Here is an 18,462-nt window from a genome sequence, read left to right as displayed (position 1 = left end):
AAAAGCTGCCAGGCTACTGCAGACTGCAACCTCTAACCAGCCAGCCAGCAGTGTATTTTAATGGGGGGAGGGGAGGGCAATTTCATTCACCTTGTTTTAACGGAAACCTGTCTATCATTTCTCAAATACTAAACATTTCCTCTACACTACACTTCTTATGCAGTCTCTCTGTGTGCTGTGTGCTCTCTTTGTTTATTTCTGTCTAAAATCAACTTCATGTGCTTTTAAGGATAAGACAGAGTCTTCAGGTTCAGAGGTGTCAATATGGTACCCCAGTTGAAAGAGAAATTTTCTGAAGCTACATTTTCCAAATTTTAATACCCTGTTCCTTCCTTTCTCTTATCAATAAAATTGTGATCATAGTAGCATTTGTCTTGTGGAGGACTTATATTAATAAAAGCACTTAAATTGGCACATTTTACACTTAAGACTAGTGCCTGGCACATGCTTCAGAAATGTTAGTCAACTACTCAGTTTACATTACTTTTACTGTGGAATTTCTGGTCACATTCCTTGAAGGCTGGACTGCACCCCACAACATCTCTACACATCTCTGTAAGTACATACCAGAGCCAATTTTCCCTTGAAATAGTCTCTATCTTCAGTTACATGTTACATCTGGTCAAGCTCTCATCTTCCTCCTTTGTGGGAACTTTTTGTGAGGCCCCAGTAAGAGTAAGTTGCTATTTTCTAGAAAAGCCACCTCTGTGTTGTTTGACATTCCCTCACAGGATACTGTTAGGTGGTCATTGGACTTAAAACACTATGACACAATACATAAAGGAACCATCTTATACATCCATGTTCCAAAAAGACACTGCTCCCACCCACACTGTTTTCAGAAACTCTTTAAGCCTTTCAAAAGTAACAACTGTCTTCCTTATCTACAATGAGACCATGAATAATCCATATCATTACAATTGAGACGGAGTTCTCAAGCAGGAAATAGCAGGGCAACCTTTTACATTTGTTCTCTCACAGTTTAATCATATAAAGAAGAAACAATATTTGAAACCACCAAGTGTTAAACAAAAGCAAGCAGGAACTAAATAGGATTTGTACTTGTCAAATCTCACTGGTGACTCTAAAGCCTCTACTCAGTACCTGCACACCTCACTGGCTTCCCTCACCTCCACTTGCCTGACAATCTAACCTTGACTTCTGAGGGACTCTAGGGAGAACCTACATGTTCTACTGAGTACCCACTAGTGAGACCAGAAGCTGCCACTTTCCTTAACCAAGACTGGCACACTTGTGTACCCCAGACATGAATCAGTACTGACTAGGCCCGAGAATGAGCTTCAAGAACAACCCATCAAAGCCTCAGTAGCAGCAAATAGAGATCCAAACACATACTCAACAAAAGCAGGGCTGGACATTAATAGCAAAAGACATGCTGACGATCTAACTCCAGACACCAGGCACTACCATAAAAACATGAACAACATGGAAAACTAAGACAGTGTGCCTCTTCCAAAAGTTATTAAGACCACTGTAATGGTCCATGCTTCAATAAGGAGAAATACTAAAGACAGTTCAAACTGTAATAAAAATTGAAATGAAGTATTCAGTAAAACCAATAAAAAGATCAAAGCCTCACAGATAAAATAAATCAAGTAATACAATATACATAATATCAGAACTTGAAGACAAAATAAAGGAATTGGATCACTTAGTCAAAGAAAATAAGATGTTAAAACTCATTAATGGAACATGTAAGACCTTTGGGGCACATGAAAAGTCTAAAACTATGACTCATTGGCATAGAAGGAGAAGAAATCCAGGTCAAAGGCAAATGAAATACTTTCAGTAAAATCATAGAAGAAAATTTCCTACATCTTAGGAAAGAAATGTCCAAATTGGAGTGTAAAACCACACAAAACATAGTAGACAGGGGCAGAAAACAAATTCCCTATGCCACGTAATAATCAAAACACTAAGTGTATAGAACAAATCAAGGATATTGAATAATAAAGATCATATCTAAAGTTAGTAAAATAAAAATGAAAAAATACACACCAAAATCAATAAAATGAAGACAGTTCTTTGAAAACATAAACAGGATTGACAAACCTTTAATCAAAGTAATCAAAAGAAGTAGGATAAAGTCCCAAATTAATAAAATCAGAGTGAAAAGAGAGACATTACAATAAATATCAACGGGATTCAGAAAATCATGAGGACATACAGTAAAAATCTATATTCCACTAAATTAGAAAAACTAAAAGAAATGGATGAATCTCAAATAAATATGACTAAAATTAAACAGATAAATATTAAGAGACTTACATATAGTGAGATTGAAGTAATAATTAAAACTCTCCCAACTAAAAAGAAATCTAAGACAAGAGGGGTTCACTTCAGAATTCTACCAAACATTTAAAGAATAATTAATTGCCAATCCTAAGCAAATTATTCCACAAAATAGAAAAACAAAAGGAAGGCTTCTAAATTCTTTTTATGAAGCTAATATCACCCTGACACAAACCCAGATAAAAACACAACCAGAAGGAAAATTACAAACCAATCTACTTATTTAGAATCAAAAATTCTCTATAAATATTTAAAACAGATTCAAGATCATATCAAAAAGCTCATTCATTATGACCAAATTGGTTGCATCCTAGAGGCATGGGGATAATTTAATATAACTATACACCAATAAATGAAAATCATTGCATAAATGGACTGAGAAATGGAAATCATATGATTATCTCAATACATGCAGAAAGGACTTTGGCAAAATTCAGTATTCCTTTCATCAGGATACAAACCAGCAGGCTTCCTTTATACCAATAAAAAAATAATGAAACAGAGAACAAGGAAACAATCTCATCCACAACATACAAACAGGCAGACAGGCAGAAGCACACACATAAATAATAATATTAATTAAATTAATTCAAAGAAACTTGGGAATAAACCTAACCAAAGAAATGAAAGACCTCTACAACAAAAACTTTAAAACATTTAAGAGAGAAACTGAGGAAGACACCTTCCTGGTTCCTGGACAGGAAGAATTAATCTTGTGAAAATGGCTGTCCTGCTAAAAGCCATCTACAAATCCAGGGCGTTCTCAATCCAAATCTAGGTCCACTCTTCATAGACATAGAAAAAATAATCTTAAAATGTGTATGGAAACACAAAAGACCAAGGATGACCAAAGCAAACCTGAACATACTGACGGCAGCAGATGTCACCACACATACTGGCCAAAGCAGAAACGCAAACCAATGAGATGGAATAGAGAACCCAGATATAACTACATACAATTCCACTTATTTGATGTTAGACAAAGATACCAGGAATATATATTGAAGAACAACAACAAAAAAAAAAAAAAAAACTGCCTTGAACAAATGGTCCTGGGAAAAATGCTTACCAACATGTAGAAAAATAAAATCAGAACTTTATCTCTTATCCTGCACAAAACTGAATTCAAAGTGGATCAAGGATCTCCACCTAAGACCGCATATTTCAGAACTGCTAAAAGACAATGAAAGTACACTTCCAAATACAGACACAGGCAAGACCTTTCTGAACAGGATGCTAACAGTGCAAAAATTATAGCCAATGACTTAGAAATGGGATCTCATGAAACAGACAATAACAACAAAAACAACAACAGTAGCAAATCTCTGTATAACAAGAGAAACCGCCAATCAAGTGAAGGAGCAGCATACTGAATCATGGAAAAACTGGCCAGTATACCTCTCACAGAAGTTGGATATCTAGAATATACAACTAAAAATATGTTCAAGAGAATAAATAACCTCATCAAAGTTTGGGCCATTAATTAAGCAGAGAACTCACAAAAGAAGTAATATAAATGGCAATATTATGAGCCATCGGGACAACAGAAATTTGACCTTGTTTGAGATCCCATCTCACTCCTGTCAGAATGACTACCATCACTAAAACAAATGACAACAAACACTGGCAAGGCTGTGGAGAAAGAGGACCCTCTGAGGCACTGTTAATGGGCATGTAAACTGGTGCAGCCACTACTGATGGGAGTGTGGATGGTCCTCCAAACACTAGAAACAGAGCAGCTATTTGTCCCAGCTTCATCTGCTGGACATACTCTAAGAGGATTGTATCATGATCAGCCATGTTCATTACTGTTGTATTTACAATAGCTAGGGAATGGAATCAGCCTAGCTGTCCATCAACTGATGGATGGATAATGAAAATGCAATGCATATTTATGAAATTTGTAAGTAAACAGATGAAGTTAGAAAAAAATTACACTAAGCAAGGTAGCCAAGACTGCTTTGAAAGACAGTGCAAATCCAGTGCATTCTCAATCCAAAAGACAAGTACCACATGTTCTCTCATATGTGGACCCTAGCTTCAAATCTTTAGGCTCTTCTGTTTAGCCTGGAGTATAGAAACCAAAAGGTTACTGGAATGAAGCATGACTTAAAGGAGTGAGGATGGCAGGATGTAATGATATGAGAACTGAGAGGGTGGATGCTGAGGTCAGATAGTCTAAACAGGGATGAGGCAGAGGGATGGGAAAGATGAGAGATTAGGGAGACACATTCAATCCAAACTAAGAATGTATGAAAAGTCATATGGAAAGTTACTTGTGGTGGTATTGTGTTCCCCGAAATATTGTGCACGCTAATAAACTTATCTGGGGTCAGAGAACAAGACGGCCACAATATTAAACAGAGGATGGGCAGTGGTAGCACACGCCTCTAATCCTTGCATTCCAGAGGCAGAAATCCATCTGTTCAAGGATACAGCCAGGCATAGTGACACATGCCTTTAATCCCAGGAAGTGATGGTAGAAAACAGAAAGGTATATAAGGTGTGAGGACCAGAAACTAAAAGCATTTGGCTGGTTAAACTTTTAGGTTTTGAGCAGCACAGTTCAGCTGAGATTCATTCAGATGAGGACTGAAAGGCTTCCAGTCTGAGGAAACAGTATCAGCTGAGGAACTGGCAAGGTGAGGTAGCTGTGGCTTGTTCTGCTTCTCCGATCTTCCAGCAGTCACCCCAATACCTGGCTCTGGGTTTGATTTTATTAACAAGAACTTTTAAAAATCCTGCTACAGTTACTATTTTGTAAACCACTTTAAAAATATAAGCTAAAAGTAGAGATTTGGAAGGAATGTCTGGACAGCTCCTCCTGAAAGTCAAGGATTGCTAAACAAAACCCCAGTGCCAAGTGTGAGACACTTATGAACGGTCAGGGACACCTCAGATTCCTCAAAAGAATACTCTTACTACTCTTCTAAATCACCCACCAGAACTAGTTGGTAAGACCTTATTAAGACACTACACTAGTTTGCCAAGAAATAAAGAAGCCAAGCCAGAACTGAGATGGATGCTTCCTCCCTGTTGGCTAGCTCTCAGGGTGCTGAAACGTGTTGTTGGGGAAGAAAGGGCATCAATAGCCACCCCCAGATGTAAAGTCTATGAACTACAATACCAACCTTCCAGGTGAGATGTAGCCAATGATACAATAGTGGTACAACAGTTATGGGAGTAACCAACTCTGATCACTGTTTAGATCAGAAGTCCAAACCAACAAGAAGGAATTCATCCTTGGTGCTGTAAACTTTAAAAAAAAAAAAAAAAAAAAAAAATCTAAAGCTGAAGAAGGCTTAGGCCCTGAAGGTAAACTACTACTATGGTGGTAGTTTGTGGTAGATGTAGTTATCTGATTGTAGAAAGCTGTAGGTATGAGGTTACTTGGTAAGAGCAATGTCCTCTGGAGGAAAAAAAAAAAGTCACAAACACAGGAGATGAAGTAAAAGGAACTCAGAATGGGACAAATGGGTTATAACGACTGCTCAAATGTGCTTTCAGTGTTCTCAAGCTAAATGCTATATACATAGCTGCAGGGAAAATAAATTGTTTATCCCCCAAATGAACTGAGACCTATATCTGCCTACCATTACCTTCCTTTCCAGGTCCCCCTAGTGTCCATGGTTCTACTGGCCACAGCAATTAGAGAGGCAGTCCTTGTCTTCAGCTATGTACCCACTGGTCAGACTACCAGGATCTGTCAGCTCCACACAGATCATCCTGAATAAACTCAATGGGTCTCAAAAGAGGTGTGAATTGAATATGGGGACTTGTGGGGGTAACAGAAGTGGGAGGGGGATTACAGTCATCAGGATGCACTTTGCATACGTATGAAATTGTCAGATTCAGTAAGTCATATATATACCATTTCTTAAGGGTACCTAATAAAAAGCTGAAATGACTGATTTAAGTTGTAAGGAGATAGAATTTGACTGCCAAAATAGCTGTAAATAGATGGTAATCACAGAGGTCTACAAATCTGTGTAGTGTATAAATCCTTGGCTAATCTCCTAGGAGGATGTGTGGGCAAAGTCTACACCAAGAATGAAAACACAGCGTCAGGATTCATGTCTTCAGAATGGCCAAAGCCAAGGTTTGAGTCTTTCCAAGTTAGAGGTGTTGGCAAATTTTGACCTTTCTATGGACCTAGACTAACAACAACAACAATCAAGCATAGAAACTCAGTGACCATCTAGTAACTTCATTGACCACTGTGATTATGGAATTATAAATAAATTATAGGTATCCAGGACAGTGATGGACATTTTTATAGATATTTAAAATGTATTCATTCCTCATTTAAGACCACTAGTCTAAAGTTGGGTGGGAAATGGCTTGAAGTAGAGTGGATGGAAAGAGCAGTTAGCCCTCAGTTTAGATTAAGAGCAAGTTGAGAGGGCACAAAATATGAATTTATTTATGAAAAAAATAAATATATTAAGCAAATTATTTAAAGTTTTTTATTCTTATAAATAGGCTTACTCAATGTTTTAAATGACATAAATCACAATTTTAGAGTCAAACATTGCAGTTTTTAATGTAACAAAAACGTAAAACTTTAAAAACCACATTTAAAACATATATTCACATATTTTTAAAATAAAGATAAAATTCTTTCAGAAAGATTTGAAAATCACAGATCATTTTAAAACAACCATTTATTTTCCAAAATATGAGTCCTTTTGAGAAATTAAGTTTTAAGCAGCTACACTGCTATTTGATAACAAAGATCTTTGCTTCCTTGTAAATGACTAGGGCTGAAACCTTCAGCCGGCATTGTGGATTTTGTGTCCACATGACAATCTGAAGCACTGACGATACACGGGAGGTGGAAGATTGTCTGCTCTGGAAGAGCCACTTAGCATGTGCCTCACTTGTCTGATCTAGAAAAGTAGTGAAACTGCAGTTCCATGGCAGGTTTTTTTTTTTTCTAAAATGCTACAAAAGTGAAGGTAGGTTTGGTGTCCTTTCCCCACTCCTAAAAACAACTGTAACTAAGAGCATGGGATTCTGCTCAGGCTGCCTATTCACAAACCTAAGCTCAACCAGCGACTCTGTAATAGCGGACAAATAATCTCTGCTTAGCTTCTCCATGCATGGGAAGCAGTAACACTAGAGAGCTAAGATACAGGTGGGTGAAGCACCACCAGCAGCAGTCAGTGCAACCGAGTTTCCAAACTCCTCCTCACCACCAAAAACAACCCCAAATCCATGAGGTAAGAAACTCCATGGCAGGGCATGTTCCCTTACATCATCTGAGACATAGTTATGGAACAAATGACTTTTGTTTTGACATGTACCGTCACTTCATGTAACTTGGGAAACCTCTTCAGTTACAGTATAGTAAGCAGGGCCAAGGACATAGCTCAGCTGGTAGAGCACTTGCCTAGCAAGCTTTAAATCCTATGTTTGATCTGCAGCACTGCATAAACTAGGCCTGGTGCAGCACGCCTGTAATCCCAGCAGACCAGAGGTAGAGGCAAAAGAATCAGGAGTTCAAGGTCATTCCTGGCTACATTGCAAATTCCAGGCTAGCCTGGATTATGAGACCGTTCCTAAAAAGACAATAATAAACAAGAGTGGATAATTATAAATCTTTGTGGTTCAAAATAATACAAAACTATAAAAAGTTTAGACTAGTAAAAAAAGTTAAATTACAAGAACACTTCAAAATGTAGCACATTGTCATCACGTGGTAAATACTTCATTAACAATTTTTACAGACAGTACTTTCCTACTTATCACTGCAGGGAAAATACAAACACATTTTTTCACTGACATAGGAATATAAATGTATGTAAGATAAATACTATATTATTGGTACACTGAAATATTATATTGGCTTTGGCTAGGTTGTAAAACTCAAATTTGTTTAAAAAAAATAGGGTAACAAGAACTAAAAGTCCACTTTAATTCAGAAACAAAATACATCAAAGACAGAATATTTCAAGAAATACTTGAACTTGTCTTGCCAAGAAGATGAGCTGCAATAAACACAGGTTTAAATGGCAGGCTCTGAGACACCTGGCAAAGGTACTATGCCACATCTACTTACTTAAGTCTCTGAAGCTTTCCTGATGAAACATTTTCAGTAAAAACAACACTCATTTGGGGAGCTCCATACCCGTGAAGAGACTAAGTAATTAAAAACAAAAAGTGTTTGTTGTTGTTGTTGTTGTTTTTGTGAGCTGAAATATATTTGTTGACCTCTGATTTACATTTAAAGCAATGTAGAATGCTTTCAAATAACTCTAAGAATTTATTGTTATAGGAGCTATTTTTCTAAGTTAAACATCTAAGTTAAGATGTTTTTAACAATTTGCCTTAAAATGATAAATACTTAAATGGTTTCATTACATCTATGTTCTTCTGAAAACTTGACATTTTCAGAAACATGTTAAGTTATCCAGGGCTGTGCCATGAGAGGTCTCACTAGTAGAAACCTCGCTTCCTATTTTCTCGTAATGAACTTTGACCATGAGGCAGAACAGCAAAAGCTCAGAGCTTTCTGTTCAATTACAAAAGGAATGGACTTTGGAGAGTCACCAGGGATGCCTGACATTCAGCTTCTTCACCGGTCACTAAGAAATCAGCATCTACATCATAGCCATGTGAGTGAGACAGCACAGAGATAGGTAGGTAGGCAGACAGATGATAGGTAGGTAGGTAGGTAGGTAGGTAGATAGATAGGTATGTAGGTAGGTAGATAATAGATAATAGATACATCTCAACCAGCAAAACATCATCAATAGATAAAGACAACTATTGTAATTCTTCTTTTCATTCTTATTTATCTTAAACAGTGGTAAACACATGGCTCAAAAAAACTGATCAAATTTCTGAATGCAAGTTCAATGTAGTATTTAATATTACATTTTTGAAAAAATATATACCCTAACTATTTTTGGTTTAACAGAGTCTAAGGAACAAAGAAATTACCACTGATCAGTATCTCATTTTAAAATAATATAACGATATTATCAGATTACCGAATTATTACAAAACTTTCTTTAGAAATAACTTCTAAGCATTACAAATTTAGTGCTGGATTCATGGGTATATTAAAAATGTCATCAGTATCTAATTTATGTATTTCTCAACAATATATGGCCATCAAATTCAAATATATAAAAAGCATCCAAATAAAAGTAATTCCTTCCTTCCTAGAGCTAAAACAGCTGAACACCAGATGTTTCTAACTGGTTGAAATTTCATGATTAAATTATCATAAATTGTCAAAACTTCTATTATAGTTATTGAGATGACTTGGTATTTAAAATAGTATTAAAATCATACCCTAGTGCAGGCAGTACATACACTAAATGTGCATGTCTGCACTGAACACTACTGAAAGTAGCACTCAGAGAACAGGCAGGAAAGAGGTCGGGGCTCTCATTATAAAATGAGTTACTTCCTAAGATTAGGTTAGTATTATAGTACTTTTCTAGGATATCTACTTCCTTCTATGCTGAAAACTCAATCTAATATACATTTAACTGATATAGACATATGGTTTTTATAAGCTTTATGGATATGGAATAGGGCATGAATCCTCGTTGAAATGGGTACGACCCACATCCAGATACTAACTTGAGTTCAGATATAACATTCTCATCTGTGATTAGGAAAAAACAACTGTCCTTCAACAATCTTTTTATTCTGGAACCAAAATCAAGTACATTTTTTCTACAACCTGATTTTAATTTCCTCTATGTAAAATATTTTGTACATCACATTTGTTTTAACCATTTAAAGAAGTTTAATTGCTTCAAAGATAATGATCTATACTCCTTTTATCTGAATACAGTTTTGAACTGGACCTAAAATATATGTTCACTCTTTAGGAATTCTACATTAAAGCTGCAGATCCCTTCTCTTCTCTCCGGACAATTATGATGAACATAATGTCAAGTCAGTTAAGTTCACACTAGAAATATATCACATCCTAAGCTATTCACCAGAAATAAATACATTCGTTTATAGCAGGTATTTTATAATAGGATAACTGTGAGAACAATAATTCCTCCTGTAATATATGTACTAGGTGTAAAGAACACTTTCCACGTCATTTAGGGAGACACAGTCACAAAAGGGGTACCCATGGAAAGTATAAATGTGAGCAAAATATATTGCACACAAACTAATATATCTGAAAACAACAGTCTAGGCCTACGAATTTTCACATAAAGTAAAACTGGTTAAACTGATTACTGAGCCTAAAGCAACTCGAGCCAAAGACTAAGAGATACTTTAAAATAGTCAATAGGAAGAGGAGTGATAAGACTGCATGGCCCACAAGCCCTTCAGTGGGTGGTACATGTTTTCTACGATCATCTTTTAGCATTATTAACTTAATTATGTGTGTGGGTAGTAAGGGTATGTGCAGGGAAGTAGAGGTGACTGTAGAAGCCAGAGGACTAAGACCCCCTAGAGGTGGAATTCAAAGTGGTTGTGTGCTGTCCTACATAGGGGCTAGAAACCACTCTAAGGTTCCCTGCAAGAGTGGTTTGTGCTTTTAACCACTGAGCCCCTTTATAATCACTTACTAATCAATAAATTCAATTAAGACTAATAAAAATACTTGACAATTCTTGAAAAAGTGTAAAACTTTTTCAGAAATAAAATATCTGTAAAAGCAAGGATCTAAGTGAAATGATTTCCCAGAGATGAATCTGTTATTTTGAACAACCAAAGCAAAAGCTGCTGTGCAAAGCTTATTTCTCTCAAACACTCATTTAGTGAAAAGACTGAGAAATTCACCAGCAAATGACCATCTTCCTGGCAATTGCCCAAGAAAATTTAACCGAGCATCTACCTGAAAAGAAAGTATCAACATGCATCTATTTTTTAAATCATAGTGAAAAATAAATAGCACCTTTTAACCCATGGCATTCCGTTCTGAAATGCCAAGTCCTACTTTCAATACTTTAGACAGTGGTGCAGAATACTCCCTTCTCTCCTTGTAGACCTACCTCTACATGTACCCTAATTCAAAAGTGACTCAACACCTACAAGTGAAAGGGAATAGGGTCTCTAAAAGCAGTCTACTTCCATCACCTGGGACAAAGCACTTCCTCCATGCCCTCAATGTGCCTAGATATAAAGGGCCTGGCCTAAGAGCAGCAGAAAGCAGCTGCTTTATTCAACTGCACATGTTTGCAATTTCACCTTCCTGGACTTAGTTCTCTATCACAATAAATCCATCATGAAAGCAGAAATGGAGTATGCTTTCTGATCTGATCACAACTCAATCACTGTTGTGATTTACTTCTAAGTATGAAGCAAAGCAATGGTCTGTGCTGACTGACCACTCAACACGACATTTTTAACTTTTACTCAAGTAGTTTTTAAACCTGTATACTACATATTTAAAACTCAAGAAAACACAATCCAACAATGAAAGTAAAGTTTTTGGTCCCTTTGTGTGTGTGTGTGTGTGTGTGTGTGTCTGCATGCATGCACACATGCACATGTATGCATGTGTAAAGCTCAGAAAGAAAAATGGACTAAAAAGTAAGCTCTATTCAGTCCTGGGTTTCCAGTCACAGCACACAACTAGCCGACAGTGTCTGTGAGGGAGTGACAACTGAATGAATAAACTTCCATTAATAAAACAAATTAATAAATTCATATTAATAAAATTAATAAACAGTAAGCACAGAACCAACAGACAAAGAAAACCCCAGAATCGCACCCAATAGTGTTCCCTAAATTATACTCCCTAAATAAAGCTAAACCAATGACTTCTCACCTCTGAGTTCTTCTGGTTTGTTTGGGTAAGAGGGACAAATGTAAATTATATGAATTCAGACATCTTTTTTGTTTGTTTATGTTGGCCTCTTAGCTAAAGACAAACTTTTACTTAAAAGATCTCAGCAAGGATATCTTCTAAAGTTATTACATTCCCCTCCAAACACACACAAAATCATGTATACCTGGAATCTGTGAATGGGACCTGACTTGAAGAAGTTTTACAGATATAACCAAGTCTTCAGGTAAAGTCACCCTGAATCAGACAGAGGCTCCCTAAATTCAAAGGCATTCTCTGTACAGGAAAACAGGAAAGACAACCTTACGAAGACACAGGCAGCCTGGAGGGACCTGTGGAAATGTAAGGTCCTTGCAAACAATTGCTGGAGTGAGCTGAGCAGAGACTTCTGTCTCCAGGATGAACTAGCTCTGGCCATACTTGGAATCTAGGTGCTGCACCTGTAAGTACGTGAGAAAAAGTTTTAAGCCACAGGTTTGTGGTCCTTTTTGTACAGGATCCTAGGTAACTAACAGAGCAATGTATTTCAGAAAGATTATCTGTAAAAGGTGTTGTAATCAACAAAGTTTATCTTTGGCCTTTATAAACATCGAATTAGGAATTAGTTCAAATGGCTTCATCACTTCTGTATTTTAAATTAAAAAAATTGATTCCTGCCAGGCGGTGGTGGCACACGCCTTTAATCCCAGCACTGTGAGGCAGAGACAGGCAGATCTCTGTGAGTTCTAGGCCATTTTGGGCTACAGAGTGAGTTTCAGGACAGGCTCCAAAGCTACACAGAGAAACCCTGTCTCGGAGAAAAAAAAAAGATTCCTAAATATCCCAGAGCCTCTAGCTCATGATTTGCTATGTCTGTAAATCCATTCTAGTTTAAGACCAGAGTTACATTTACTGCAGTATCTGTCCACTTTACACAGAAACACTGCTGGGCTATTTGTAAACAGGTTTCAAATTTTTTGATGTTCTTTACTCAAGAAAAATCAGTCAATTGGTTCTAGTGCACACACACAGGAAAGTCCCCAAACCTGTGAGAAGCCGGCAGTACCAGCACTCCTCAAGACAATTGTAGCAAGTTTATGACTACTATTCAGGCTTTTAGGCTGGTCTCAAATTTAATGCTTTTCACTCAATGTCCCTGAATTTACCTAAAAGGAATTCCATTTCTACTTACCCAGTTATTTGTTGTAGAAACAGTCTACTTTTAAAATTCAAAATATTCCTACCTTACCACATAAACCTTTGAATGTCCTGATTATTTGGCCACTGAAAAGTCTTGTTTAGAAAGATATAAAAAGTTAGAAAATTAACAACTATATAGCAACCTAGTTCACAAACAAGTCTAGATATGGGAGGCAGAGGTATGTTAAGCCTATAAATAATGTAAGGTAAAATGAAGTAGCGGAATTCTAGTAGTTTCTGAGGAACTGTAGCAGCGACCAAGCATACAAAAAACATTAAATTCCAGAAAATTGATTTTGATTTCAAAGAGTCAGCTATGGCCCAACCAGCAAACATGTAGGCTGGAACTAGTAAATATTTCACAATTTCATGTCTCTGAAACACTCTTTTCCACACATAAAATGTGTAATGCCTATTGTCTGCCAGTAAATACTTATGGACATAAGTGAATTTCCAAACAAAAACCACCGAGACTAGCACAATCACAGAGAACTGAACTCTACGTTTCCAAATTAAGCTAAGAAAAGTCTTGGCTTTTGTAGGAGAGAGTAGGTGAGGGAAGGAGAAAAAAGTAGTGAATGAGAAAAAGTAGAATAACTGTGGAAGATGAAGACAGGCTTCATGACTACTCCGGTCACCAAGCACAATCCCACCATTGACAACGACAAAAACAACAAACGCCAACACCAGAAGGACGTAGGGCCAGGTCAAAAGGAAAAGCATACTCAGGTTCTTAAACGACATGGAATACACCAGAAGAAACTGAAGAACTCTTCTGAGTTCCGAAAATGGTCCTTTAATCGGGGGAAGCCTCTCTTCCTTCTTCTTCTGCAGCTCAGTTTTCCAGGCCTCACTGAGCTTCTGCGCAATGACGTGTCCCGCACAGAAGGCAGCCCAGATGATATTGGTCTGACGAAACATGAAGCCACAAAACCCAAGCAAGGCTGAAGTCCTATGATTGCCGTAAAGACACATCAAGTAAGCAAAAAGAGTGAAGAACACAGACCCGGGTTCTGTATAATAAAGGAAGTTAAAGAAATAGAGGGTCGGAAATACTGCTAGCGTTAATGTTGACAAGATTCTCTGGATACTTGAAGAAGCCTTGAAGGAAAAAGAAAAAAATTATTTTTAGGGTAAAATAAATACACCATTTCTGTTGAATTAATGAAGAGATTTATTTAAAACTCACTGGAGTTAATTCAAATGAATCATATTTTTGACTTTGCAACATCATGTATAAGAATACCTCCGGTAATTTTTAGTTACATTAATCAGCTTGAAAACCACTAAGATACTAAGGAGATAAAACTCTTAAAAACGTAAAATCTTTTGAATCACTGAGCAAATCATTTAGGGGTCACTGGATATAAGATCCTGGACTAAGGTACATGGGGATACAGAGGTAAAAAGAACACAGTAAAGATGCATACAGCAATGCTACCTTAAACTTAGTTCTTAGTCAGTCCCATCGAACCCTTTAAGAATAGCCTTCAAATCTCTAGAGAAAATTGAAATGTGCAAATAGTGTTAATTACCCTGCCCAGTAATCTTACCTTTTGTATAATGAAATTACAAGAATCTTTCCAAATAAATAAATAAATAAATAAATAAGTAAGTAAGTAAGTAAGTAAGTAGATAGATGCAGGCCTGCTCTAAACTCAAATGTTTTCTTTTAGCTCTTTTGACAATTTCAGAACACAACTGTTTTGAATCTCTGAACTGTATCCTTCACTGTATCACATAAAGTCAGACTATGCCAATCCTTTGATTAAATTCCTCCTCAGGCCAGGTGTGGTGACACATGCATGCCTTTAATCTCAGAACTTGGAAAGCAAAGGCAGGTGGATCTCTGTGAGTTCTAGGACAGCCAGACCTGCACAGAGAGTTTGAGGCCAGCCAGGGGCTACATAGTGAGACCCTGTCTCAACAAACAGACAGGCTCCATAATAGCCTGTAAACTTGGAACATATATGCTACATCTTGTTCCTCCTGAAAATCTTGTGTAAATGGTTTTACACAAAATACTAAATAATGGAAACTGTGTAATTTACAATCATATAATTAAAACTATCATATAATTAAAACTATTAAAGGAAAAAAAATCACAGGAAATCAAAATCACAGGAAAATACATTCATGGCTTCACTCCTGCTTCACATCACTGTAACTCATAATCTTACCATTTTAAACAGTAATTTCCTTTGCTGATACTGTTGCTATCAAGATTACCTTCTTATCTGTCAGTTTTATCCCTCCTTAGGTTCAACACAGGTGCCATTTGTGAAGCCTTCAAAAAGCCATCCTTTGTCCCTTCATCCCATCAGTCTGCAGTATTTCTCTGCTCCTGTCATGCATCCTTAGCCCCTTTTCATAATTCATACTACTAAAAAGACCTTAGTAAACACTACTGTTACAGTTAACATTTATTAAAACCTTATGTTAGGTACTAGCCTAAGCAACTTCCATTTATTAAGCTCCTTTACTCTTAATACAAATTCAGTGAGGTAAAATTTATTATTACTACTGATAATTAATTTTAATTATTTCAAATAGATAAAGACATAAAATCACAAAGGGGTATGTTCACGTTAATATAAGTGGTGGCCAGGATTGAATTTAAACCCAGGCAATCTATCTCCAAGACTTGCATTATGAAATCACATCAAACTCCCTCAGCTAAAATTCATTTCCACTACAGAGGATCGAATTTCCTTAAGAAAACATGGAATTATTAAATTGGTTTAGTTCCCTAACAAACACTTACTTTAGATTTTCAAATATATATATATATCTTCTACATATAAGTAGAGAATATCCATTTAGCTTTAGAAAACATACACAAAAATTTGGACATTTCCCTCCATATAAGACCAATTCATAATTGTGAACTTAACTGCACAGAAACTTGCAGTAACTTTATTCTGAACATACCTTGTTTCTGGGTTGCACCTTTCTGAAAAGCAAATACAATAGGTAGAAGTTGCCAACACTGAAGAGCAGATTAACAAATCTGAGCATTCCAATGGAACAGACCACATGTTCAGACCATCCCAGGATCCAGCTGGCAGGTTTGACCACTCCAACTGACACCAGGTACAGGCCGGGTAACGTAGTAATCATGGGGTCCCACTTAAAAAGAAAAGACCAACAGTGAAGCAGAAGCCATAAGGACTTCATTGATAAGATATGTCAGACATCATTTTCCATTTGTTCCAATAATGAAGAATTTGGAGATGATATTCTATGATATTTAAATAAGTCCTGGCAGAAAAGATGCCTTGAAGTTTTATTTTTAAGATTTAGTGTGTGTGCCCACACACCTGTGTGTGCCTGTGGAAGACAGAAGAGAACACTGGATTCTCTGGAACTGGAGTTACAGATGGTTTGTGAGCAGCTCAATGTGGGTGAAAGGAAGTCTGGTCTTCTGCCAGAACAGCCAGAGCTCTCAACCACTGAACTCTGCCTCATTTTAAGAAACCATTTTGCTCCCTGTCTCAAACCTGTTTGCAATTACTAAGGCATCAACAACTAACAGACAGTAAGTTATAATTTGTTTCTACTCTCCAAGGCTTGCTCTTTGGAAAACATGTATTTTGTGACTAAATTGCACAGGCCCTAATTTTACAAGCCAGGCAAACAATAGTTGGACCTTGGTGCATCTTAAAGATCCTGATGTATTTAGAAAGACTGCATTACAGGATTTCTAATCACAAAACCTGTCAGTTTAGTACTTGGGCTTAGCGCTGTTTTACATCTTACAATAATACATCCTGTATGAGAGACTGTAATTACTATTATTTTGCAGGCTAGTGATCCCTAAAATAGCAAAGGTTATGAGCAACAGCACCAAGAAATCAGGCTTTTCTTCAACAGAATTTATATATTTTGAAGCATAAACCATAGTGTGTTCATGAGAGAACGAATGGTACGTTTATGTTCGTATTATGCATGTCTATGTAATCAAACATATATTTTTAAATGATGCAATCTGACTAGTTGCCAATATATCCAGACAACAATAAGTTTCTGGGAAAAAAAAAAAACAAAAACAAAAACAGAAAAAACCTAAGGATGAAGTCAAAATGAAACTGTAACTTTTTGGTGGCCTAAGATCCTCCATTCCGCGTCCAAAATACTGAGTTTACTTCATAGGTAAACTTTAGGTGGCCTTTTTTTTTTTTTTCTTTTCTGCATATTTCAAGAGGCACCTGCATGCCTCTTAGTTGTGGGACTTAGGGAGGCAAACTGGTCAGCTGCCAAGAGGAGCTGTTATGTGGTGTCCGCCTTTCTCGCATCACCTGCTCCAGATTTAGCATTCACCTAACAAATATGCCACCGATCTCCAGGCTAGGCACAGTCAGTTGTTACCCAGTTACTTTCACGTTTTGAGTCTGGGATAGCAGATGGGGAGAGGTAGGGCCACACACAGGTTGGGAGGAGTCCGTCCCGGGGCAGGGCCAGCAGGGACCAACCTGCGACAGGGAGAAGCGGCCCTCGCAGTAGCGCTGCGCCTGCGGCAGGTGGAAGATCTCGTCCATGTAGGGCTCGCGCAGTGCGCGGCTGAAGGCGGAGAAGAGCAGGCAGGACACCAGGAAGGTGCAGCTCAAGGCGGCCGAGAAGTAGTAGCCCTCCAGCTGCGCCATCCCGCGCGGCCGCGTCCCGGGCCTGGCAGCCCCGGGCAGACGCGCGCCCAAAAAGCAGCGCGCAAGGCCCTGGCGGCGGCCGGACGAAGTACGGCAGGGCCAGCCCGCAAGGGATGCTGGGAAAGCGTTGGACGGAAGCCTAAGGAGGTCATTGTTTCCGGAGGGAAACAGTTCTGCAACGCGCCGGACGGCTGTCCTGTCAATCACTCGGCTCAGAGCTCTCAGAGTGGCCAGAGCCGGAGGGAGGGGCGGGTCTCGGCTCAGGCGCGGGAACGGATTCCCTGGAGGCTCTGCAGAGGGAGCGGTTTCTGCGCCCTTTGTTGCTCTTAGAAGGCAGCGAGCATCCCAAGCTTTTTAACCTCCGAGCTCCCGAACTACTTTTGTTTCTAGTTATTGCTGTTCTCCTTTGCCAGTGAGATGAATTGCTGGAATCTGCATTACAATCTGTTGCATCCTGCCGTCTCTGGCGGCTAGGGAAGATTCAAACAGGCAAACAGCCCTTCGCTGCCAGGCGACTTCCCCGCTTGAAGAGCCTATTAGTTTACGGGGCAG

At 38.0% G+C, this 18,462-nt stretch overlaps 1 protein-coding gene across 1 annotated transcript; it reads right to left on the bottom strand.

The window, feature by feature from the left end:
• Positions 1 to 12,855: 12,855 nt before the first annotated feature.
• Positions 12,856 to 18,003, bottom strand: LOC118597063 (putative Dol-P-Glc:Glc(2)Man(9)GlcNAc(2)-PP-Dol alpha-1,2-glucosyltransferase). Its single transcript, XM_036208308.1, has 3 exons — positions 17,740 to 18,003; positions 16,199 to 16,396; positions 12,856 to 14,368 (listed from the first exon to the last, which is right to left on the bottom strand). The coding sequence occupies exons 1-3, from the start codon at positions 17,908 to 17,910 to the stop codon at positions 13,313 to 13,315; spliced, it is 1,425 nt and encodes a 474-aa protein (XP_036064201.1). The 5' UTR covers positions 17,911 to 18,003; the 3' UTR covers positions 12,856 to 13,312.
• Between the last annotated feature and the right edge of the window lie 459 nt (positions 18,004 to 18,462).

This window comes from Onychomys torridus, chromosome 16 (genome assembly GCF_903995425.1).
Source record: "Onychomys torridus chromosome 16, mOncTor1.1, whole genome shotgun sequence".
Taxonomy (NCBI): domain Eukaryota; kingdom Metazoa; phylum Chordata; class Mammalia; order Rodentia; family Cricetidae; genus Onychomys; species Onychomys torridus.
This window is presented reverse-complemented; position numbering and strand designations above follow the sequence as displayed.

What these genes read in the sequence shown, in the direction of transcription:
- LOC118597063 (XM_036208308.1), bottom strand. Translation starts at nt 17,910, where the DNA reads ATGGCGCAGCTGGAGGGCTACTACTTCTCGGCCGCCTTGAGCTGCACC. An exon ending in GCCGCTTCTCCCTGTCGCAG is followed by an intron (nt 16,397 to 17,739) that starts GTTGGTCCCTGC and finishes TTTCTTTTTAAG; the next exon opens with TGGGACCCCATGATTACTAC. An exon ending in AGGTGCAACCCAGAAACAAG is followed by an intron (nt 14,369 to 16,198) that starts GTATGTTCAGAA and finishes TTTTCCTTCAAG; the next exon opens with GCTTCTTCAAGTATCCAGAG.